This window comes from Equus caballus, chromosome 16 (genome assembly GCF_041296265.1).
Source record: "Equus caballus isolate H_3958 breed thoroughbred chromosome 16, TB-T2T, whole genome shotgun sequence".
Lineage (NCBI taxonomy): Eukaryota > Metazoa > Chordata > Mammalia > Perissodactyla > Equidae > Equus > Equus caballus.
The window spans coordinates 12,051,612-12,077,372 of record NC_091699.1 but is presented as its reverse complement, the minus strand read 5'-3'; the positions used below and the strand labels follow the sequence as shown (position 1 = coordinate 12,077,372).

The following is a 25,761-nucleotide window of genomic DNA, read 5'->3' as shown; positions in this document are numbered from 1 at the left end:
TCAATTGTCCCCAGAGTGTTCTATAGATTCCACACAATGCCAACCAAAATTCCAAAACAAATTTTAAAAAAAGAAATTAAATTGATTTGAAAATGTATACAGATGCAAAGGAACTAGAAGAGCCAAAACAATATTTAAAATGAACAAAAAGAAAGACTCAGACTACCTGATTTCACAATTCACTATAAAGCTACAGTAATCAAGATAGCATAAGACTGAAATAAAAGGAGACAGATCAATAATACAGTACAGAGTCCAGAAATAAACCCACACATAGTCATCTCGTGATTCTTTTCCTACAAAGATGCCAAGGCAATTCCATGGGAAAAGCAAATCTTTTCAACAAATCGTGCTGAAACAATTAAATATATGATAAAAAAAAAAGCCTTCAATTCCTTCTTCACACCATGTAAAAAATTAATCTGGGATGGAAAACAGACCTAAACGTAAAAGCTTAAATTATAAAGCTTCCAGAGGAAAGCATAAGAGACTATCTCCCTAACCTTGGGGAAGGCAAAGACAAAGATTTCTTAGGATAAAAAAAGCACAAGCCAATTAATGAAAATATTGATAAACAAAGTTCATCAAAATTGAAAACCTTGAAAAGACACATTAAGAAAATGAAAAGGAAAACTGCAGACTGGGATAAACAATCTGAACACATGTTATCTGACAAAGGATATATACCCCCAAATATATAAGAATGCCTACAAATCAAGAATAAAATAAACAACCTAATATAAAAATGTGTCAAGTAAATGAGCAGTCATTTGAAAAAGACGATGATTAAGAGCCAGCCCTGACAGCCTAGTGGGTAAAGTTTGGCACGCTCCACTTAGGTGGCCTGGGTTCCATTTCCATGCACAGAACCACACCACTCGTCTGTCAGTAGCCACACGGTGGCGGCGGCTCACACAGAAGAGCTAGAAGGACTTACAACTATAATACACAATTATGTACTGGGGCTTTGGGGAGGAAAAAAAAAAAAGAGAGAGAGGAAGATTGTTAACAGATGTTAGCTCAGGGCCAATGTTAAAAAAAAATTTACGCCAAATCTGAAAAAAAAAAAAAAAAGATGATTAAATGGCCAACAAGCACATTAACAGGTGAGCCGTATGTTTATCTACCATATTGGTGGCCACACAGCAATGCAGCAGGAAGCCTCTGGAGAAGGGTGGCCTACAGGGCAGTGCAGAGGGGTGAGCAAAGGTCTCATAGGTAGCCCAAAGGCAGGATCCAGGCTGCAGACAGGTTTTGTTTGACCTATACTGTGTGACAAAAAACCTTGAGGCTACATTTTAAAATGGGACATTTCAGACGAACATCCAGATTTCCAGCCTCTCTTTAAAAATGGCACAATCTGGCTATGCCAGCTCTGCATTCCCACACAGAGCTGAGGGAGCAGGGGCTCTTTGGTGCAGTGAGGTCTTCGCTACTTACACAGGGCACAGAAGGGCAACTCTTCCTGCGTGTTGCTTCCCTCTATCCATGCCAGCCCCAAAGAGGACCTCACTCTGGGATCCAGCTCTAGGACCCACATCTTAAAAAGACTGGAAGATACTGAGAATGTGCAGGATGCAGAAAGGAGGGCATGTGATATGACAGTGGCCGCCAGGTCTCTGTGAACCTGTTGCTGAGTGCAGTAGTGAAATGCTGCTCCTGGGCCAGCATTTGGGCCGCCAGGGCATGTTCCAGAGGCTGACCGGTGGTACCAAGAGAAAAGGCAGCATTTCTTAAAGGGGCCCAACTGGTCATGCACAGCTGCCTCAGGAGGGGAAGTGTGCAGGCAGGAATTGAGGAGCATCTGCCCCACAGTGCTGAGGGAGCTAGCCCACATCCCCGTCACCTTTCCCATTGCCAGACTCTGACCTCTGACCTCTGCAGGTCACTTCTCCAACTGAAAAGGCCACCATTTCAAGGACAATCACAATCACCTTCCCTGGATAGTCCCATGTGTTCAGGCAAAAATGAACCCCAGAAGAACTGTCAATGTTTTAAACAGGAGATCCCTTGGCTACAAATAACTTATTAAACCTCTGGAAGATGCCTGAGCTGTCTGCACCAACCTAGTCCAATAGTGCAGATCTTAGGATCTGGCATCTGAGCTGCTCTTCTCAGAGAAACCCTGCTTAAACTACAACAATGGGGCAGAACACTTCCATTTGGAGACTTCTGGTGGTGAAATAAATACTTACACCTGAGAAGTATAACGCTCCAACCTCAATGCACCAGCAGATCACCATATCCTATGAGCACTTCCTGAAGCCAATGGCCACAGTGTGCCCCAAATCCCGAGGCCCGGGGGTGCACGTTTGTTCAACAAAGGATCCGATCCCTCATCTGGGCCTGACCCTATGTTAGGGTCCCAGAGATGAGTCACATTGGTGACAATCCCATCTACAGCCCACTGATTTGCAGATCACTGCTAATCAAGGCAGGAACCCAGGCTTCTATTCTGGCATAACTATGTATGAATTCACACATTCTTTCTCCCTCAGGTCCAGACGACAGTGCAAAGGGCACCGATGTGGAGTTAGGAGTCCCAGGTTCAAGCTCCCATGCAGCACTCCTACGACTTGGAGCAAACCATCATTTGTCAGAGCCTCAATTTTTGTCTTTGGAATATCTGCCAGAGCCAACTCCCAGGATCTTGTGAAAATGTTTTACAAACCAAAGTCACTTATCCAAAGTAATTGAAGAAAGCACCTGCACCATAAATTTACACTTTAAGACAGCAGAAAAGTCAAGCAAAAGATCTGAAGCAATAGAAGCGTCCGTCACCAGAAGACTAGTATAAATGAACAAGCGACAGTACAGCGCATCTGACCCATCACCACAGCAGTGGTGTGGCAGCAAAGGGCACATCCATCTGTTCTCATGCGGAAGCATCTTTCAAGACAAACTTCTGTGGTAAAAAAAAAAAAAAAGGTATAAAACAATGTGTATATTATGGTATCATTAATATAAAGAAAAAAAAGGGAGTAGGGAATGTACATGGATATGCTTGAATGTGCACAGACTTTCTGGGGAAAAAACTAGAAATGGTACAAGGGTGGGAAACATTCTTTACATCATTTGTATAGTTTGGACTTTTTTCCCCCTATCATTAGAATGTTATGACCTATTTTTTCTAACAACTAAAAAATTAAGTTAAATGCTGTAGCTACTGAATCCCATCTGGCTGTAACCCAAGAGGGAGTCTGGTCCCATTGGCCCCTGGATGCCTCTGGCCCATGGGCTGACTTTCCCCTGCCTAGCCCCAGGTGGGCCAGCCTCTGGGGTTTTCTCCCACTCCAGCCCTCCACCCCCTTCCTTCCTCCTTTGGTTACAGCTAGGCCTGCTTTCCACAGCAGTAACTCCGTGCGTGCTGAAGCTTTAAGGAAGCCCTGGCTAGTAGGAAGAGAGGTGCAGCTGTTAAATGGTTTCTGCCCCCTCCCCAACCCTCCCAATCTCTCCTGATGAATGCAATTTGTGGCGCTGGGCCCCAGGCTTCCCAGGGCTCCCGGGCTCCCAGACTCCATTCCTGACCTCACTCCTTCCTCACAATGTGCACTGCCTCTGGGCAGCCTTTCCAAGCAGCCCCTGGCAGCCCAAGCCAACCGGCTTCCTCTCATTTGCATCACTATGAACTTCTCTTTCCAATCTCATCTCCTCCTCAGCCTGACAGCAAGAAGGGCTCCCAATTCACAATCCAGGGTAAAGGAGGATATTTCACCATTTTATCTGCCCACTTAGCTCTCAGGCTTCACTCCTCAAATGTGTGAACAGCAACCTTCCTGCTGCCAAGATGAGGGCTTCAGGACTCTGAGGACAACCCCAGTCAAAAACAACCCCTGGGGTATTGGTTCACATCTAGTAAAAGCTGTACAGGTGACAGAGGCTGAATAAATGAGTAGGTGGAGGGTGGGTAGCCAGAGCCAGGCTTGTCACTGCTGGAGGGGAAGTCACAGACAAGCAAGGAGGGAAGGCGAGAATGAACCCTGTGAACTTGATTAGAATCAAAGACATCAGTATGAACTCAAATGCAGCTTGAGTAGATACAGACAGACAGATACACCTGTATCTATAACTCCAGGTGTGCAGGTAGGGGTCAGTATACCCACACACATCTCCCAGCTCTGTCTGCTGAGAGGGCCTAGAAGCAATGACACCCCAGTAGCAGTAAGCACACACCAGCTCCAGACTGTGGTTTCTATAACCATTTTCCAATAAAAGGAACAAGGCTCCTTGGAGAAATAGCTGGTTCCAGGGCTGGGGCAGGGACAATACAAGATGACCCTGGAACATCTTGTGGTGTCAGAAAGTAAGGAAGTGCCCAAAAGGCAAAAGAACAGGGGCATGTCAAGGGAACACAAAGCCAGCCTTAAAGAGCTCCCAGTATCCAAGGCTGGATAATTTGAGTAGCAAAATAATGTACTGGACTATAACCCAAAGTATAAAATACACATCTGTGGTCCACATTGATAAAAAGAAGTACTAAATAGGGGCTGGCCCCGTGGCTGAGTGGTTAAGTTCGCGCACTCCGCTGCAGGTGGCCCAGTGTTTCATCAGTTCGAATCCTAGGCGCGGACATGGCACTGCCCATCAAACCACGCTGAGGTGGCATCCCACATGCCACAACTAGAAGGACACACAACGAAGAATATACAACTATGTACTGGGGGATTTGGGGAAAAAAAAAAAAAGAAGTACTAAATAAACAAAGGATGAGAAGAGACAAATCTCCCATAAAGAAGAATTCCAAATAATTTACAGAGATACTCCTTCCTCCAGGAGGTGAAGCTTTACCCTCTTTCCCACCACACCTTGATCAAGACACTGGCTCTGCTCGAAAGGAGCATCCAGACAGACAACTAGTCTGTGTGCAAGAGCCATAAGGGAAGGGTGCAAAAATGCTATGGGAATGTCCATAAGAAAAGAATGGATAAACGAACTGGAGTTGAGTCATAATGGAACACCACACAGCAGTAAAAATTCATAAACTGAAACTTATTATATATATCAGCAGAGACAAACCTCAACATCCTAACGTGGAATCAAAACAGCAAGCTTGGAGTAGGATACATATATAGGATGTTACCATTTATACATAGCTTTAAAACACATATAACAGTGTTATATATCATTTGTGAATATAAACATATGTGGCAGAAGTATTTATATTAAATTCCAGATAGAAAAAAATATAACTGGCAGAGCAAACTCAGAGTTCATGAATATTATCAAGTTCCCTTTCTAAATAAATTTAGAATTTTTAAAAGTGTGTTGGCTAATTTATTAAAAAGAAGAATGAGGAGCTCTGGCTGTGCTCAATTAATGGGGCTGATTGTGTAAGGTTGCTGTGACTCCCATTCATTCCTCAATTTCTGAACTGTCACACAGTTCAGAAATCACACAGATAGACTTCCGGTGGGCTGATAGCATTGCCATGTTAGAGAGAGCCATCAAGGCAAGATGGAGTTTCACGCCTCACCCAGGCAGTCTGACTACCACAAAGGGAGTCTTAGAGAGCCTGAAGGTAGAGTCTGACCAGGAAGTCCAAATGAAGACGATAATTATGAGGATGATAACATCAGTCAGCCCCATAGACACTGGGGACATTAAGTGATCTGGCTAGGGTCACATGTGGTAAATGGAAAAAAAAAAAAAGTGTGTTGGCTAAACTAATAAGAAGTACATGACAGTACAGGTAATACACAGATTTAGGAAAGGTCATGAAAAGGGCAGGCCAATGGCCGAGTGCCAGGTACTTTCCAGGACCATGTGAACTAGCCCTAAGGCAGGACAGAAGCTGGCTAAGTGTGCTGGGGGGAGCTAGGTTGGTGTCCACATGGTTGTGCAAGGAAGGAGGCCACAGCTAAACTTTCGAGAACAGGCCGCAGATTGTGAGGCAATGAGTAAGCACAGGGGTGGGGAAAGGGTGGGAGCGAACAGAGAGGATCCTGCATGGGACAGAGGAAGTGGACATGATGCGGGAGGCGAGGAGGAGGAGCGAAGGGACTCCCTACGGTCTCTCCCACTCTCCTCCAGCATCTCTGGCTAGTCCCTCTCTGTCACAGGCTTGTCCGTCTCTGTCCAGCATGTCACAATTCTTCAAAAATCAAGGCCTTCTCCTCTTTATCAACTCTCCATCTGACATCATCCTGCCGCACAATTTCAGTGACCTGCAATCAAGGATGACTCCCGCTCCAGATGTCATCTACTCAGCACCATGTTCTCCACCTGCATGTTTTGCAAGCACCACAGCCCCCATGCCAGGTGCACCTTCTTCCCCCTACACCTGCTTTTCCTGCCTCTTCAGCACCACCACTCATCTTGTCACGCAAGCCAGAAATCCAGGAGTCGCCCATCACCTCTCCCTCTTCCCATTCTCCTGTACCCAATGCATCGTGAAGACTTACTGTAGGGTAGGTATATCTCAAACCAGCCTGTTCTCTCTCCCACCACCACCCTAGACCAAACCATCACCACCCCTCACCTGACCCAGCCAGCTGTCCACACTCACTCTGGGCCCCTCCAATCAGACATCTACCCAGTCAGGGTGGCTACTCCCCGACCCTCTTCACCCTCCCTTCTCTGTTTAAAACCTTTCAGTGCTTCTCCTTGCTCTTAGGGTAAATGGAAATGCAAAGAGAGTTTCCCCTTCACTGGGCAACCCTAAGAGTATACGGAAGCCCACTTGGATCCTCTGCTCACATCCTGGCCCGTGTGAAGCTCCTGTAACTAGGGAAGGAGCCCTGGTGGCCTGCACAGTATGAGGACCCCTCCCACTGGACAGGCCAGCATGGCCCACCAAGGCCTGTTTGCATGGAGCTATTTAGAGGAGCAAACAGACCATACATTTCAACAGCTTCAATCCTCTATCAACTGGTTCATCAAAATTAGCTGAGTCATCAAGAAAGATGAAATCATATGCAGTATTCTAGGAAGAATTGTGTAGTTCAAGGAAAGAGGGGAGTACAAAATACATTTTAGAAAGATTCCCAAACTCAGATAAAACATAATTACTTTTGGGCTTTATAGTCAGCTTCATGACTATATGATCTCTCTTTACTGAAAAGGAACGATGTCCAGGTTGTGTGGGGGTGGAGGGGGATGGAGGAGACGCGGCAGCATACACAGCATGAGTCCACTGATGCCACACTGTCTCCATGAGTCTGTGTTTCACTAGAGCTGCCTGGAGGGGCGCTGACAAAGGATATGGGTGGGACTCTCCTGCGGGTGGGACTGGAGGTCATTTTTACATCCTTTTCAGTCTGGTTGAATTTTAAATGACAAGCATTTATTTATTTTTTTAAATCTGAAGAAAACATTAAAATGTGAGTCTCTCCACTCCCATTTAGGGGGGAATGAAGCTTTCTCCAAATGCCCCAACGTGGACACCTTCGTTGGTCTAAGATTGGAAATGGAATAGGGGTTCCTGCAGGCCAGGGATGATGGCAGCATCACACAGATGTCACCAGCCCAGGGTACCCAGTTCTGCCAAGGTACAGACCACCTATGTGCAGCAGGGCCCTGCTTGCCCCACTGGCCAGGCCTCTGACGGTGGCACCTGAGTCTTGGGGATCCAAGACTTTGTGAAGCACTGCTGGGAAGGAAGGGCTGAGCATAAGCTCAAAGAATGCTAGCCTGGGCTGCCCACAGCTCCCCAGAGGAGAGACTGCCAGGAGGTAAAGCCACCTGGCCCACAGCTAAGGCAAGAAAAGGAAAGAGACTGAGTCCTGGCAGCCTTCAGGCCCTAGACTCAGTCATGCTTAAAGCAGGAGGACCCCAACTGGTCAGCTGTGCAAGCAAATCAACACCCTCTTGTTACATACACCCACCTGAGTTCGTCTTTATCACCAGTAATCAAACACCCACGAGCTAACATACCCACCTCCCTGGGCACAGTGTTTCATTTCAGGGAGACACTGAGTTGGACCAGTATCCACAGGCTTACGGCCTGGGATAGAAAAGAGTGTAACCTTCACCAGCATCCCTCTGTGTGCCTCCCAGATACGATGGGGCCCAGGGACAAGGAAGAGTTACGAGACTCAGCTCCAGAAAGGGCTTTCTGAACGGCCCTGCACGCACACAGCAGGTCTGATGGAGACAGAGAGATGCGTTTTCAGAAGAAATTCACTGCAGGTCTGAGAGGAAGCACCCAACTGCATCCACAAGAGAAGGCCACTCACTTAAATGCGAACCACGTGTATGGAGCCCCACAATCCACTCCCCTGCCCCTTGCTGACTGCAGACGGTCCTGCTTGCTTCCCAGAGCCATCACCCATGTCTAGCACGGAGTCCTCACAGGCCTGCTATGAGGCCAGTGGGGTGAGCTGGCCCCAAAGTAGGAAGTCTTGGCCCAGAGCAGGCAGGTCCACAGACAGCCATGGCAGAGCCAAGGTTCCATTCAAGCCAGCCTGATCCTAGACCTCCATCAAACCCACCAGGCTGCCTCTCCCAAGAGGTAACAGCTCCTGCTTTCTCCCCACCTGAAGTTCTGCCATTGCTAGCACCTAGAGGAGGAAAATCTACAAGATGCCAGCCGATGAGGCACCTTCCCCAGACCCCACTCATAAGCCGTGTGCATTCTAGGGCTCTGGACAATTCTCCACAGACTCTGCGTGTGCATGTGTGTGCGTGCGTGCCCTGGCGAGCAGCTCAAGTGCATGTCAACATGTGGGTCTGCTTTCAATTGTGCTGGAACAATTCTACCTGATAAACAAAAACAGATCCAAAATAACCTTTGGCAAGCAGCATATTTTTAAAAGAAAGAGAAGGTCCGAATGAACTGGCAAGAGTAATGCTTAAGCAAACAAACTTGGTCAAGCCAAACCTCCATGGTGTACATCAAACAGCCCCTCAAAGGGCTCCCTGTGAACCGAGGCCGGCAGCCGGGAAGGAGGCTGGAGCTGATGTACTCCTGGCCTGGAACAGGACAGGCCACCCACTTCCCACCACTGGTCACTGGCATTTCACTCAGGTCAGAGGATCAGACCATGAGTCAAGGCCAGGAGGCCAGAACTCTGCTCACAGCAGGAGAGGGCAGAGCCCCCGCTCCGCTTCAACTAGGCACCCTTGCTCCAGGCAGCCCTCTCCAGTGGGCCCTGCTCAGCAGGTGACAGTGAGGGCAAGTGGATCGCATAAGGCTCTGTGCCATGGGAAAGTCTCAGAGTCCCTGCTCAGTGAGATGGCCAAGTTCCCAAGGCACTTCCTGTCAGAAATCCATTCAGCCCCAAGGGCTAAGACAGACCAGGTCTGCAACTGCCTGCCTTGGACCCCACTGCCACCACTAACTCAACAGAACTTGCCGGCTTCCCCACCCACTCTGAACTACAAAACACCTCAGATTGCAGGGCTGGAGTCACTGGCCCAAGGCCCCACAGCAAGCAATAAGGACAAAGCCCAGCACTGGGTCCACAGGATGACACGTGAGTACCTCTCTCACGGAGGCCACTCACCAGTCCCTGAATGGTTTGCCAAGCAAAGCCAGAGAGCTCCAGGAGCAGGGGCTCTGTGTCCCTAAGCAGAAGGGAGCTCCCAGAGGGCACGCTAGCCCTGGACGCTGAGCCAACAGCTCTGCGCTTCTTGGTCCTTCAGGAAGACACAGACCCACCCCTGCACACTCCTCTCCATCCTGATGTTCCAAGGCAAACCCTTCCACTGCCTGGCTGCCTGAGGTTCTAGAACCTTCAAAGGGACGAGTCTCTTCACTGTCTCACCCCCTCCTCCCCTCACTCCCAACACACACAGCTTACATCTGTCCACAAAGTACATTTTGGGACACCTGCTCTTACTAGAACTGGGCTGGAGTTGGCCACAGAACCCAGGCCACATCACACCAAACCCCTCTTCTCTCAAGGCCCCACAGGTTCAGCTAAGAACAAGGATGACCCAAGAGCTCTGCAGAGCGCGAGGCCAAGCACTCCTGGCAGGGGCAGCGTCACTCCCAGGAACCCCCGCAGCAGCTGAAGAAAGCTGGGACATGCAAGGCTCAAATCAAGGGATGACCCCGAGGATGTTACACACCGTTAATTCTTGTCCCTTTTCCAGAGGCTGCCACCTTTCCTATCACATTCCGGGAAAACCAGATACACTGCTTTCACTCACCCACTCAGCCTCAGCCTTGGCAAACTGGGCTTTGCACGGTGATGATGATAAGCTTCTGCTTATCAAAAGCCTGCTTTCTCTCAGGTGCCGCAGCAGGTGCTTATCTTTCGCATCCCCACCACCCCAGGAGACATGCAGTTACTCCCCCATTTAACAGGTGAGGAGAAACCAGGCCCAGAGAAGTTAAGTCACTTGTCCAGGCTCACACATTTTAGATGGAGTTCTGGCTGCAAAACGTGTGCACTCTCCACCTGGCCTGGGGCCTCTCTTGTCAGCCTGTAAAGTACCTACTAAAGTGCAGGTGGCAACAGGACAGCAAGGAAAAAAGGATCACTAAACAACAAGGCCTTTGTGCATCTCTGAGAGAGAGTGTGGAGAGAGAAAGAGTGAGGAGGGAAAAGGGACCGCAGCCTGAGAAAGATGAGTGGAAACAGCTGGTGAAGGGATGAAAGGCAGGGAGCGCGCCACCTGCTGAGGGAGCCACGGGCACAGCAGGCCAGAGGGAAGGACGGGGGTGCCAGGAGCTGTGCTGAGGCCCCAGGAGGCCCGGCATGCATGCAGAGGGGCCAGGTGACTGCAGGCCACACCACCAGGCAAGGAACAGGAGCCTGCTCTGGCTTTCTGAGGAGGAGGTGGCCTTCCAGCACTGCAGTGCCAGGCCGGTCCCCAGGCCTCCCCACACAAAGGCCTCCCCAGCAGAGATGGCTTTCGGGTGCCCAAGAGAGCTGAAAGAGAAGCAGGGAAGGTAGAACAAAAGTTGCTCTTTCTCTGGCTCTTTGTATTGTTTCTTTCATAAAAGCCACACGAGAAACAGATGAATACAAGCTCATTGTAAAAGATTTAAACACCAATTACACAGACTGAAACATGAAAGCTCTCGTTTAGCCCCTAAATTCCACTTTCCCTCACTCCCCCAAGATGTAACCACTATTCACAGTTTGCTGTGTCTCCTTTCAGATGTTTTTTGACACATTTATATACAAACATATGTACATATGTACACAGTTTCCTATATAAATGGGGCCAAATGATATTGTTCTGAGACTTGCTTTTGCACTTAACAATATATGTATCCTATTTATTCACAAAATATTTAAGGGCCTAGGAACAGACTGCCAAGAATCTCTGCCCTTGTGGATCTGACAATTCTGGTGGTAGTCTTTCCACCTACACTTATGTGATTCTTTTGAGCGGTCGTGTGGTGCTGCACGGTTTGTCCAACCAGTCCATCACTGCACATTGAGCTTGTCTCCATCTGCTCACAGCCTAAATAGCACTGGGGCAGACGCCCCGTGCAGGTCACCCTGAGCTGCTGCACTTGGCACAGGCAGCGAAAACAGACTCAGTATCTGGTCCTCCTAGGAAGCAAGGAAGGAGCAGGCTTCACAAACCCTAAAGGCCACCAGAGACACTGATGCAAGGAGAGGACACCTGTCCCCAGCTGACATAAGGAGCTCTGGACCTGAGGAAACGTAAGTTCATGTCCCAGCTCTGTATCCTGCTAGCCAGGCAAGCTTGGGCAAGTCACGTCTTCCCTCTGACCCTTTGGCCACCTCCTCCCTGAGAAAACATCCCACACGTGCTTGTGCCCCTTTCAATGCCCCACAGAAGGAAGCGGTGTGTCCAGAGAGGGACCCCTGACGGCTGCAGGCCAGTGAGAGCCCAGGCAAGGGTCGGGCAGCTGAGTGGAGCTGCCTGGTTCTCAACAGGGGATGTTTAGAATGTCTGGAGACATTTTTGGTCATCACAACTGGGGAGGGTATACTGCTGTCATCCAGGGGGTAGAGGCCAGGGATGCTGTTAATCACCTTCCAATGCCCGGGACTGAGAGTCATCGGGCCAAACCTCAACGTGCTGAGGTCAGGAGTCCTGCCAGCGGCCCAGCACCCAAAGGGTTAAGGGGCCCACTGCCCAGGCCGCCTTCCTGCCCGCCCGCCCGCCGGCAAGGACTGCATTAAGCCTGGCCAGGAGATGGGCCGTGCCGTATGGTTCACATTAGCGGCGCTCTGCTTGGCAACATTCCCTCTGGCGGGCTGCCTTCCCTCCCTACCCCAACCACTCTCCGCCCTAACTCAAAAGAAAATACCAGGATCCACATATAAAACCCGCGCATTTCCCTCCTGTCTCTTACCCGCGTCTTGAATAAAACGAGCTTTTAAACTCCTGACCTTCCGCCCAGTCACCCCGTTTGTTTCGTGGTGGCGGCGGCGGCGGCGGCGGCGGCGGCGGCATCGTCATGGAGGCTGGGGGCACGGCACTGCCCCTGCTGCTGCCGGACGCTTTGCAGACTGGCAATGGCACCGGGCAGGCCAGGGCAGCTCCTCCCAAAACTGGACCAGGGTGTCTGTGATCTTAAAGAACGCCAACGTCCCCAGAAATACTTCCCTCTATCCTAAAATGCCAAGCCGGAGCCACCCAGACCCTCACCTTTCAGAACTGGGAAGCCTCCTCTTGTTCTTGGCTTGGGAGCTTTTAAGCATCAGAAATAAAACCTTAGAGGAAACAGCTGAAGCTTGCTTTTTAGCTTATCTTTCCTTGCCAGAGGCCCCAACTGCAAAGGTTGGATACACCGACAGCTCACGAACTCTTGTCTTCCTCCAAACTTCTTGGAGCTTTAGCCCCTTCATCGGCTTGCCTCCTAGACCTCCTCTCCATCTGGATGCCCCCAAACACCTCAAACTTATTGACACGCAACCCATGCTCCCCACTCGGCCTCTACCCTCACCCCAGACCCTTCCGGGCTCCCCCTCAGTAACAGCTCCACCACCCAGCCAGCTGCTCAAGCCAGAGACCTGGGAGTCATCTTGGACATGCCTCTCCTTCCACCTTCCCAAATTTACGCCATCGCCAGGCCTTGTTAATTCCACCTTCTAGGGATCCCCTAGTCCCACTGTGTTGCCACCTCAATCTGCCTGGACTACTCCAACAGCCTACTAACTGAGCCCCAGAAAGGTACTCTGGCCCCTGTTGAATCCATTCTCCACACTCTCTGTCTCTCCAACACACAAATAAATACATTTACACACACACAACACACACATCTCTCCGCTCTGCCCTTCAAGACTACCTGCATCATTAAAATAGACTAAAATCTTTAGCCCCTATGTGGTCTGCTCCCACACACCTTTACAGCACCTCTCACCCATCTCTGTTTTCTTTCCTTCAGGTCTTCAAATTCACCAAGCTGTCTCCCCCACAGGGCCTTCACACGCGCATTCCCTCTGCCTGGAGCACTTCCTACACCCACGCCTCAGCTCACCTTCTCCTAGGTAAGTCCTCCACCTCCTTCAGACCCCAGAAACCTGCTCTGACCCTCAGCCCGGGTCAGTTCCCTTGCCATCTGTTCTCCGAGAACTCTACTCATCTGGAATGCCTCGGGCTGTCATTATAGTATAGGCAAGAAGAATGGCAGACAGTGAGCCTGGCAGGCAGGCAGACGCAACTGTACAGATCAGGGACTCATCCTGATCTACACATCCCTGTTTCTGTCTTCACAAACACCGGTCACTAACAGCAAGCCAAGGAGGTGGCTGTGCGGCCTGGTGGGGGCAGGGGCTGCAGCTGTGTTACAGACAGCTCAGTCCTACAAAGATTGGCTCAGACACTCTGAATTACCCTTGCCCAGAATCATCTCATTTAAATACTTTTGAAAAGACAAAAAAAGAAAAACCTCTGAATGGCTGGAATTTATTTTTAAACAAGAACATGTTATAATAAGGCATTTTAGCAAAACTTCAAACAAAGGCAGGCAAGTGCCTTTATTTTAATAAGACATCTCACTTGCCCTTTCCCCGTGATTACTACAAGTTGAAGCCTGTGAACAATTAACGCAATGTTTATGGTATTTTTATTATTGTTTTATTTTGTAAAAGAAGGAATTATAAATATTCAGTTTAAGTGTTGCATTGGCTTTATGCACACTCAGGAAATGCTCAACTTTCCTTTAACAAGAAAAATAAAAACAAAAAGATCACAGCAGACACCCAGAGGATGCCAGGCATTTAGGGGACTCGCCACAGATGCTCCCCACAGGCTGCAGGTCAGCCTGCCTCTCCCTGAGGTGCCAAGTGAGAGGGGCTGGCAGGGGCTGGGAGGGACGCCCTGGCCAGCCTGGCACTGTTTCCTGCAGGCAAGGAGAAAGGAAGCTGACGCCGACTGAGCTCTAACTGGGTTCTGTCAAACCCAGGTCCTGGCCGTGGCCTCCAAGACCCTGGACAATCTGCTCCTGCCTGTCCCTTCACTACACACCCCTCCACATCCCTCACAGCGGGGCTGTGCGTGCCCAGCACCACCTCCTCAAAGAGAGCTTTCCCGACCTAAAGAAGCCCCTGACCCCTGTTATTCTCAGTCACTTCCCCATAAGGTAAGTCAGATCATTTATTTGCCGATAGCCCTACTGTTGGAAGAAAAATTCTGTGTAGAAATGTGACCTGCCTTGTTCACCCTCTACCCTATGACCTGGCCTAGCACCCGGACCAGAGCAGGTGCTCAGTGATTCGTGCTGAACGAATATGCTGGCCATGTTATGGGAAATTCTTATCGCCTCCTCCTTCCCCCAGTGACCCTGCAAAGCAGGCACTGTAATTCACACTTCCTCACTGTGCAGGTGTGGAAGCTGAGGCTCAGGGAGGTGACACCAGGGCCACACAGCACACAGCAAATCAGGACATGAACCAGGTCTGTCCAACTGCAAAGCTCAAACGCGGCTTTCCCGAACTGCCTCAGAATAAGAATATCTCAGATAACTTACAAACATTAATCCCCTGGATCCTGCCAACAGGATTCTGGGATTCAGGGACCTGCAGTGGGACCATGAATTTTTAATGAGCATCCTGGGTGATTCTGAATGGCCCACCCTCACGCCCCACTGAGTGTAAGAAAAAATGGGTTAGACTCTGGTAGGCCCTGCATTCCACTGTCAAGGGGAGAAGGGGCAGGAGCAGAGGCTGCATGAGGGATCGATCCCAAACACTGGGCAAGGAGCAGGGACAGAGCCCAGAAGGGTGTTCAGGGCAAGAAGGGACCTCGGACAAGCCAGAGCCCAGGACGAGTAGAGGAGACGGGCACCAGTACCCACAGCTGGCCAGGCAGGAGGGAGCGAAGGAGGGGACAGTGGTGACCCATTAGGACCCCTGGAAGAGCTCTCCCGAGGCTAATTTCTGGGTGCAAAAGTGCCTCCCCAACAGGACAAGGACTGCTCTCAAGCCACACGGGATGTGACCATGGGATGTGACTCTAGCTGGAGCCTCCTCTTCTAGACTCAGCCTTCAGAACACCCCCCCCCCCCCCACCCCTGCCACGACTGCCCAAAGCCCAGCCCCGTGATCTTCCGGAGATCAGAACAGCACCTGTTAACCATTCCTCTTCCCAGACTCAAGCTCAATGAGCATCATGTTTCCCTCAGACGTACGAGGCATTCTCTCACCTCTGGGCTTCACCACATGCTATTCCTCCTGCTTGGAATGCCCTGGCAAAGCCCGCTGCCATCCTTCGAGACTGAGCTTCAATGTCCCGTCTGTGGAGCAGAGTTGGAAGCTCTCATGGGTATGCCCTTCACTCTGGAAGCCAATCTCACTCAGTAGCTTCCCCACACGGAGGGATGGCTGCCTGCTGCCCACCACCCCATGCCACCCACCCCCACTGCAGGCTTCCCTAGGGCCAGCTGGGTTCTGACCCCTTCCAGTGCCTGCCCAACAGGAGACACACCAGCCGCACTCTGAGGAGGCTGCAGGCAGAGCTTGATGGCTGTGCAGCCTGCCTGGTCAGACGGGACCTGCATGGCCACACTTTCTGTTGGAACCAGAACTTGCTTCCATGCCGAAGGAAGGCCACAGACCTCAGACAGGCCAAAGACCAAATGCTCCTCTGTGGGCAGAGCGGCACCCGTGCTGGCACCAGGCACAGCCTAGCACCAGCCAATTGCCTGCTGACAGAGCATTTTCTGCTGCAAGTCTGCTTCCAGCTGGTGCTCTGACCCTGGCTGTGCTCCCACTTCCTGACAGAGGAACCCCCTCAGGCCCCCAGTGTTCTAGGTCCAGCCAGTTCTTGGCCTCACTGCCAGCTCACATTTTCCACTCCCCATCATGACATGCATGCACGTCATACCGGCTGTAGCCCACAGCCAAGGAGGAAACTACAGCATCCTAGAAGTCTTGGTAAGCTCGCATTCATCTCCACTCTACTGCTCCAGAATCCGTGCCAGTTCCCCCAGGGCTGAATGGGAGCTGCCCTGTGAGGCCCGCCTGGCCGCTGCCAGGTACACACACTGTGCAAGCAGCTGCCAAAGGCCCTCAGGGGAGCCACTGCCATGTGAGGACTATGCTTACTTCCCTCTGAAGGTGGCCTGGAGCACAGAGGAGAGGGACCTGCCCATGGTCACATGGCTGGGCATTCATACCGAGGACCCCAATCCCTGGGCTCCTGCATGGCACGTAGACAGGGAGCGCCTTGGCACAGGGCCTAGGCCATGCCAGAGCACTCATAGGTGCTCTTTTTAATCAAATCACTCTCTCTTCCTTGGAACAACTAACTGACTTAATTTCACTCAGAAGCTTTTATATGTTAGAGGGGTTTTCACATGACGACTTGCAGGGTGACTGCTATTCTGTGGGTCCATGAGGCCACCACGGGCCAGCCAGGGCCTACACTTTCCTCAGGTGATGTCCGGAGGCTGGCCACACTCCCCTCCTACCCCACGCTGGCCACTGCTGTGTCTGCTCCCCACCCGGCCAGGGGGTTGCTGGCCAGGACATCAGGGGCACTGGGCTTCCTACGGAGGAAGGGACAGCCGAGGACCCCTGAGCACTCACCCTGACCTGGGCACTAAGTAAGACGCTTTACCCAATGAATCCTCACGCTAACTCCATGACGAAGGTCTGTTACTATCCCCACTTTACACAAGAGGAAGCTGAAGCACAGATAAATCAGGTAACTTGCTTGTGGTCACAGAGCGGGCATGTGGGGCGCCACCCCAGGCAGAGCAGCTCTCAAAGCCCTGCTCTCACTCCCCTGCTATCAGCTCTAAGGGGTGGGCACGTCCAGGCAGCAGGGGGCGGTGCTCAGGCTCTGAGGGGCAGAGGAGAGGCCGAATCCTAAGATGGCCATCTAGCCACAGTCAGCAGGTAGGTGCAAAGGGGCAGTGCCTAGTCTTGCTCAGGGGAAGCACCTGGTCAGGCTGGGAACGGGTTCTATTTGTGGCCTCAGGCACTCAGAGTCCCATAAAAGGTCTCGGAGGGCTGCAGGTCAATCTAGGCCCAAGTGGGACTCTACCTGCCCACCTGGTCCTGGGCTAAAGGCTGAAAACACACAGTGAGCACGACCGGATGAGTCGGCAGCTTCTAAAAGGGGCCTGCCTCAGCAGTGGGGTGTGGAACCACATAGTCGCCCCTCGCTGTCCCCTTTGTTCAGAAGACACTACTTGGGTTGTAGCAGCCATCTCTCCCCCACTCCGACCATGGCCTGGGAGGAACAGGATCGTCTGTGCAGAGGACTGTGTGAAATTCTGAAACCTCTCAGGATTGGAAACAGACCCTCTGTCATGGGCCCAGGCCCCTCTCAGCATGAGAAGCTGGCTGTGACCTCTGCTTGGACAGCTGCTCTCAAGACAGCCCCAGAACTTCTAGCTCCTTGAGGGAGGGTCCTGTGAACCCATGAAGAAAGATGAAGCAGAAACAAGCAGCATCTCTAAAGTCAGCTCTAGGGACTTCTCATCTGAGGGTCCCTGGATCACCTCCACAATGATTTCATTTGATGTGAGGTGGACACGGTCAGAGGGGCTCAGCGGCCTCCTCACGCCCACCCAGGGAGGTTGGGGAGGGGTCAAGAGCACACACCCTAGACTCTGGCTGCCAGAGTTTGAATCCAGAATCTTCCACTGATTAGCTTGGAGAAGATTTTTAACATCCTGGTGTCTCTGTTCCACGCCCTATAAAATCAGGGACAACACCACCCCCCACAGAGTTGTGGGAAGCAAACAATGAATACATGGAAAGGTCTGAGACCAGAGTCTGGTCCACAGTACCACTCAGAAGATGTCCAACCATCAATCCTACAGCTGCTGCCCACGCGAGGGCTCCTTCCCCATGCCATGCCAACACCTTGCTACATTTCAGAACTCACACTTCTAAAAGCCATCTGAGGTTAAGCTAAGAGAATGCTGGACCCCAATTAGGCCAGACATGGCAGCCCTCTTCACCTAGCCATTAGCACCTGAGCAATAAGGGCCTGACGTGAGTGGTAGGCATCAGCACCATCTCTGTGGATGGGCACGTCAGCATGAAAAACTGTTCTCAGAAATAATGGGAAACACATACACAAAAGAACAGAAAGGAAATGGGTCTTTCGGAAGTGGAAGGTGCAGCAGATTCTCAAGGACTGATGTAAAAGGGTATACTATCCATTTGGGATTGTGGGGTGAGGACAAGTTGGAGGAATTCTACAGGAAAAAGACCTGAGGAGAGGCTGCCTCCTAATCTTTAGGATGCCGAACACATATCTCTCACAACAGCACCTACACAGAGAGACCTTCCTGAGTTCCCAGCCTGCTTTGAGATCAACCTCCACCCTTGCCTGTCACCTGTCCTTCCTTCGCTGGCCCTGTTAGGGAGACAACAGGATATTACAAGTTGGCTACAGATGTGACTCACACCCCCAGGCCAGAAGAACGATGAGGCAGAGGCAAAGGTCTCACAGAGCCATGGTGCTCAGAGGGGTACAGGCATGCAGAGCTCAGGCCACCCCAACCCTGAGTCACTGCACTCTGTGGGCCAAGTGAAAAGGCACAGTAAAGGGGAAAAGACAAGACTCACAGTGCCCTGTGATGACACTGATAAAGACAGGGATGCCCAGGTGCAGGCTCTGCAGCAAGCACATTATGTAACGGCCTTGAATCTTCACGAGTAGCTCATGAAGGAACAGGCTCTGGGAGGTGAAGCAACTGTCCCAGGAAGAAAGTGATGGGGAGGGACTCAAGCTCAACCCCTCTGTGTGCAGAGCCCGGACTGTCAAGGCCTGGACACGCAGAGCACCGTGTGTGTGGACGCCTCTCAGTTTTGCCTGCCCAACATCTATCTTCTAGTGAGAGGACCCCCAACTTCCTTAGGGAACCATTCCTCCCAGCTTGCCCCAGCTCCGGGGTAGGACGTGTAATGGAGCCTGCCCAATCAGAGCGTTGCATTTGTCCTGGCCATGGAGATGAACGCCTCATCCAGCCAGGCCAAGGAGATCCCATTCCATAACTGTGTTCACAACTCCTGGGAAAAGAAGCCTTTTTCCTTCTATCCCAAGGAGCAGACCACCCTGATTGCAATATGGAAACGTAGTTTCTCTCCCAACACCAAGTCCTAAGGTAGGGTAGACCCAGGCGCCGGTCAGCGGGGCTCAGGCTCTGCTTCCAAGTCGTTTTCCTCTGTTCTCTGGCCTCTTTCTGCTCACCTCCTCCTCAGGCTGGTAACAAGAGGGCTGCTTACCCTGTCAAGTCCGAGCATCATGCCCCTCCCCACTTCAATTTCCAGTAGCGGGAGAAAGGTTGTCTTTTCTTGCGTTACTTTCCTAGAAGCAAGGACACCTTTCCCCAGCCCCCCAGGAGACACCCCCTCACATCTCATTGGCCCATCACTGGCAGGGGAGGGGTATCCCCACTGATTGGTTCCAACCTCTGGGTAGAATGGACTTGGGGAGCTAACCACAAAGATACAGTCCACATCCTGGACTCGAAGGAGAAGAAATGGAAAGCCAGGGCTGCAGGGCCTGGGCCACAGAGACTGGCCCTCACAGAACAGGTCTAGATGGAGGCACCAGCCCCGCACCCAACGCCGCCTTCTCAGTAACTGAGCCAATACATCCCCTATCATGTTAAGCCAGTCTGAGTTGGGTTTCTGTCACCTGCAACCAGAATCCTGCCTAATACACTGAGAGCAGGAGTGATCTCGTGTGGCTCTGGGATAAGAAAGACTAGAGAGGTGACAAAGGCAAGACCATGATCTGCCTTCTGTGCCATGCAAGCACTTTAGATTTTATCCTGGAGCTGAAGAGGACCCACCAGCAGACAAGCAGGGCACAACCCGTCTCTACAAAGACCTGCCATCAGTGGGAGGGGGCTGGGTTAGGGAGGCTGGCAGGGAAGGCAGTAGGGTCTGGCAGCCATCTCCATGGGAGTCAAGGGAGGCTGAACCCAAGCAGTGCTCGGGGCTGGAAGGTGAGGGCCTGATGGCAGAGGCCCTCCTGAAGCAGGACACTGAGGCTGATCTGCCCAAAGGCACACAATGCCTCCCTCCAGCTTTTCCAAACTCTTCCTGATTTCCTTCACTCCCTTCTCTCCTTCCCTATCACCCTCGGTGCTGTCAGCTCCACTAGGGCCGAGGAGGAGCCCCAGCTCAATGCCCCTGGCACACAGGACACGCAGGTACAGAGAGCAGACTCCCAGGAGTTTGCACCAGCAAAGCCAACAAACACGAAAACACTGAATTCACAAAAACCTTTCCTTTCTTACATATCTGCTGAAACAAGAAATGGTTAAGGACGAAGATCACACTTTACATTTTCTAGGTAAAAGGCTTAGAAGCAGAGGGAGCTCAGTCTTGAGAGCTGATTTCCAGAGGTGGCTTCCACGGGAAGTCAGCTCAGCAGCCCGGGCACCTGATTTACAATCACCGCCCGAAAAGGAGGCAGCACTGGGACACAGGATCATCTCCAGCGCTACTCAGGGGTGAAGCATCAAGATGCAAGCCTCAAAGAGGAGATAGCCAGAACATGAAGCGGCCAGCTACCTGGCCCCAGGTTTCTGCATTTGGGCCCTTGGAGGTCCGGGGGAGCAGCTACTCCAAACACAGCCCTCTAAGGTCATAATTACATACTTTGAATCAAAATCCTACTAAAAAAAAGTGTTTATTTGCTTTACTGGCTCTTTCCTATTGTTTTGTTAATCAAATAGTTTGTGGGACAAGCCCTAGGATGTGTGCTGAGAGTGGAGTCAGACACAGGCATAGAGACAAACACAGCACCAGACAGCGCACGAGTGCCCACTGAGAGCACGCACAGAGGGAGCGGCTGGCCAGGCAAAGGTGAGTGAAGCCTGAGCTACGCCCGGGAAGGCACAAAGGGATTCTCAAGGAAAGAGATCAGGTACCAAGCAGAAAAGACAGCCCTGCAAAGGCTTGCAGGTGAGAAACCAAGGAGCAGAGGCAGAGGGCTGCTGCAGGGGAGGCAGGGCAGAACAGGAAGAGTTTGCTGCAGCTTGTTGGGGTAAGAAAATAGATTCTTTCAGACATCTAGTCTCATCTCATCCTTGTGATGAGCTTCCAAGAGCAGAGGCAAAGGGGAATGTAACAACGCCTAGGAGAACGGACGATTTTCTTTTTCCTTCTGGGGATTTTTTAATAAAAAGGAAAATAAATCTGAATATGCACTCGATTTGGAGGAATATGCTATCAAATTCTAAACTTTTCTCTAAAAGTTTTATCAACTAAATGGTTATCCACATATATCTAATAATGTTTATCATCATTATCAGAACATTGACTTGGATTCACAGTACACCATCAGGGGCTGTGAAGCATATTTCCATTTCAATAATTCACTTAGTAGCCCTGAAAAGAACTGTGTCTTCCAACCAGGAAAGTATCCTGCCATTTACTACTTCTGGAACCACCACAGAAATTCCACAGGAGAGGAATATTGGATGGGAACAATGAAGGGATGAGAGTAGCAGCTAGCACTGCGTGCCTCCCAGGTGCTGGGACTTTGACGTCCATCCTCCTAGTCGGTGCCACACCACTGTGCTCCCTTCCAGAGCCCTGGACAGAGGCGAGCACACAGGGCTCATCTACGTTTGGGGTGAATTAGCGAAACACAGAGATGCTGAGTAACCTGCCTGTGGCCACAGTCTTTTGTCCCTCTGAACTCCCAGGCTTCTCTCTTTTCTCCACGGTCTGTGGCTCGGAGAGATTTTGGCATTACAACTCGGATAGCCAATCACCACTGCAAACATCACTAGCCTAAAGTCCCAAGATCAAATCTCACCAGAGGGATTTCCCAGGCTGAGGATCGAGAGCCAAAAGGCCTGAGGAGAAGGCTGGCGAATCTCAGGATGTCTGGCGTTTAAGCCACTCTGGGGTCTAAATGGGATTTGGATTTTCTCCTTCACTCCCTGTTCCCCAACATTTCCTTGATCAGCTAATGGGCCCCAGCTGGGAAGGGACGTTCCAGCAGAAATCAGGGCCGGGGTCTGCCAGGCTCCAGCAGGCCGGCCCTGGCCAGGAGCGGAATGCGACTGTTTATTTGGAATGGCTGTGCCCGCCTCGGAGGGAGGTCAAGTGGTCAGATGTGTCCAAGTCGATTAGTGAAATCTGACAGGGATATCACTGGGTTTGGGAAAAGGGCCACCTAGTTTAAAGCTCCTGCCCAGCAATGTCCCCAGTGCCCAATAGGCACCAGCCACCAATTACAGTTAGCAGAGGGCAGGAGTGAGAGAAGGCGTGGAAGGAGAGGAAATGCCACCGGCCCTAGGATCTCCTTGGGGTCTCCAGAAACCACAGGGAGGGTGGCCAGAGCCTGATCTTTGGTGCTGGACAAATGACTTCAAAGGCTGTCTCTGCTGTCTCATGGCTTAACTCCCCTGAGCATAGGTTTCTCATCCGTCAGATGGGAATTACAGGAAGGACGGGAATGAGCAGAGCTGGCCATCAGTATGCCAACAGTTCTGATTCTACTGCTAACCTAAAGCCTCTCAGCGCTGACAGGCACTCAGCTCCATCACCATGCAGCCCCTCAGCTCACTCAGCTCCATCCATCACTGTGAAGCCCCTCAGCTCACTCAGCTCCATCACCGTGAAGCCAATTCAGTGCTGACGCACACTCAGCTCCATCACCATGAAGCCCCTCAGCTCACTCAGCTCCATCACCGCGCAGCCTCTCAGCTCATTCAGCTCCATCACCGTGAAGCCCCTCAGGGCTGACAGGCACTCAGCTCCATCACCGTGCAGCCCCTCAGCTCACTCAGCTCCATCACCGTGAAGACCCTCAGCACTGAGATGTACTCAGCTCCATCACTGTGAAGCCCCTGAGCGCACTCAGCTCCATCACCGTGAAGCCCCTCAGCACTGACGTGCACTCAGCTCCATCACCATGAAGCCCCTCAGCTCACTCAGCTCCATCACCATGCAGCCCCTCAGCTCACTCAGCTCCATCACTGGGAAGCCCCTCAGCTCACTCAGCTCCATCACCGTGAAGACCCTCAGCTCACTCAGCTCCATCACTGCGCAGCCCCTCAGCTCACTCGGCTCCATCACTGCGCAGCCCCTCAGCTCACTCAGCTCCATCACTGGGAAGCCCCTCAGCTCACTCAGCTCCATCACCGTGCAGCCCCTCAGCTCACTCAGCTCCATCACTGCGCAGCCCCTCAGCTCACTCAGCTCCATCACCGTGAGGACCCTCAGCTCACTCAGCTCCATCACCGTGAAGACCCTCAGCTCACTCAGCTCCATCACCGTGCAGCCCCTCAGCTCACTCAGCTCCATCACCGTGCAGCCCCTCAGCTCACTCAGCTCCATCACCGTGCAGCCCCTCAGCTCACTCAGCTCCATCACCGTGCAGCCCCTCAGCTCACTCAGCTCCATCACCGTGCAGCCCCTCAGCTCACTCAGCTCCATCACCGTGAAGACCCTCAGCTCACTGAGCTCCATCACCGTGCAGCCCCTCAGCTCACTCAGCTCCATCACCGTGCAGCCCCTCAGCTCACTCAGCTCCATCACCGGGAAGCCCCTCAGCTCACTGAGCTCCATCACCGTGAAGACCCTCAGCTCACTCAGCTCCATCACTGCGCAGCCCCTCAGCTCACTCGGCTCCATCACTGCGCAGCCCCTCAGCTCACTCAGCTCCATCACCATGAAGCCCCTCAGCTCACTCAGCTCCATCACCGTGCAGCCCCTCAGCTCACTCAGCTCCATCACTGCGCAGCCCCTCAGCTCACTCAGCTCCATCACCGTGAGGACCCTCAGCTCACTCAGCTCCATCACCGTGAAGACCCTCAGCTCACTCAGCTCCATCACCGTGCAGCCCCTCAGCTCACTCAGCTCCATCACCGTGCAGCCCCTCAGCTCACTCAGCTCCATCACCGTGCAGCCCCTCAGCTCACTGAGCTCCATCACCGTGCAGCCCCTCAGCTCACTCAGCTCCATCACCGGGAAGCCCCTCAGCTCACTCAGCTCCATCACCGTGAAGACCCTCAGCTCACTGAGCTCCATCACCGTGCAGCCCCTCAGCTCACTTACCTCCATCACCGTGAAGACCCTCAGCACTGACATGCACTCAGCTCCATCACCGTGAAGCCCCTCAGTGCACTCAGCTCCATTCACTGTGAAGCCCCTCAGCGCTGACATGCACTCAGCTCCATCACTGTGAAGCCCCTTCAGTGCTGATGTGCACTCAGCCCCCATCCCTCTCACAGCAACCCTAGAGGGCTAGCTGGTGTTGCAACTCCTCATGAGAAACTCAAAGCTCAGAGGAGTTAAGGAATCTGCCCAAGTTGATAAAAAACTTAAGGCTTTTTCTGACATCAGTCCTTTCCATCCAAAATCTGTATTAGTTTCCTAGGGCTGCCATAACAAATAACCACAAACTTGGTGTGTTTTTTTTTGAGGAACATTAGGCCTGAGCTGACATCTGCTGCCAATCCTCCTCTTTTTGCTGAGGAAGACTGGCCTTGAGCTAACATCTGTACCCATCTTCCTCCACTTTATATGCGGGACGCCTACCACAGCATGGCTTGCCAAGTGGTGCCATGTCTGCACCTGGGATCCAAACCGGCAAACCCCGGGCCACCAAAGCAGAAGGTGTGCACTTAACCGCTGAGCCACCGGGCTGGCCCCATGGTGTCTTAAAACAATAGAAACTTATTCTCTTGCAGCTCTGGTGGCTAAAAGTCCCAAATCAGTGTGTCAGTAGAGTTGGTCCCCTCTGGAGTCTCTGAGAAAGAATCCTTTCCATACCTCTCTCCTAGCTTTTGGTGGCTGCACGCAACCATTGGTATTCCTTGGCTTGTGGACGCATAACTCCAGCCACCAGTTTCATATGCCCTTCTCTCTGTGAACTCTGTGCCACTGGATGATCGTCATTAGATAAAGAGCCCACCCTCATCAGGATGATCTCACCTTGAGATCCTTACTTTAATTACATCTGCAAAGACCCTTATTCTAAATAAGGTCATTTCTGAGGTTCTGGATGGACACACATTTTGTGGGCCACAAGTCAGCCCACTACAGTTGACCCTCTGGTCCCCAAAACTTCACATCTATCCCATGTGCAAAATACTTTTGCAATATCCCCAAATTCTCACCCCATTACAGTATCAACTTTCAGTACAAAATCTCTTCTAAATATTATCAGCTCAAACATCTCATCATCCAAGTCTCCTAATTCAGTATGGGTAATACTGGTATGATCCATCCTGAGGCAGAATGTCTCTCATCTGTTGACCTGTGAAACTAGAAAACCAGGAAAAGTTACCTGCTTTCAAAATACAGGCATAAGGAGAAAATGGAAAAAACACAGAGGTCATTGGTCCCAAGCAAGTTTGAAACCCAGTAGAACAAATTCCATTAGGTTTCCAGGCCTGAGAATGACCCTCTGTGGCTTGATCCTCTACCCCCTGGGCCCAGGGAGGCTCCACCGGCC

The 25,761-nt window shown here is 51.5% G+C and overlaps 2 protein-coding genes and 1 non-coding gene across 4 annotated transcripts in view; all 3 read right to left on the bottom strand.

Annotated features, from left to right (window-relative positions):
- Positions 1 to 25,761, bottom strand: part of EEFSEC (eukaryotic elongation factor, selenocysteine-tRNA specific) — a 260,481-nt gene that overhangs the window by 115,763 nt on the left and 118,957 nt on the right. The gene's annotated exons all lie outside the window — the stretch shown is intronic.
- LOC138918001 (internalin I-like) lies at positions 21,440 to 24,693 on the bottom strand. Its single transcript, XM_070237144.1, has one exon. The coding sequence runs from the start codon at positions 24,522 to 24,524 to the stop codon at positions 23,184 to 23,186; it is 1,341 nt and encodes a 446-aa protein (XP_070093245.1). The 5' UTR covers positions 24,525 to 24,693; the 3' UTR covers positions 21,440 to 23,183.
- Positions 23,033 to 23,123, bottom strand: MIR9169 (microRNA mir-9169). Its single transcript, NR_128245.1, has one exon. It is a non-coding gene; the product is annotated as a microRNA mir-9169 (primary transcript).

What these genes read in the sequence shown, in the direction of transcription:
- LOC138918001 (XM_070237144.1), bottom strand. Translation starts at nt 24,524, where the DNA reads ATGGGGGCTGAGTGCACATCAGCACTGAAGGGGCTTCACAGTGATGGA.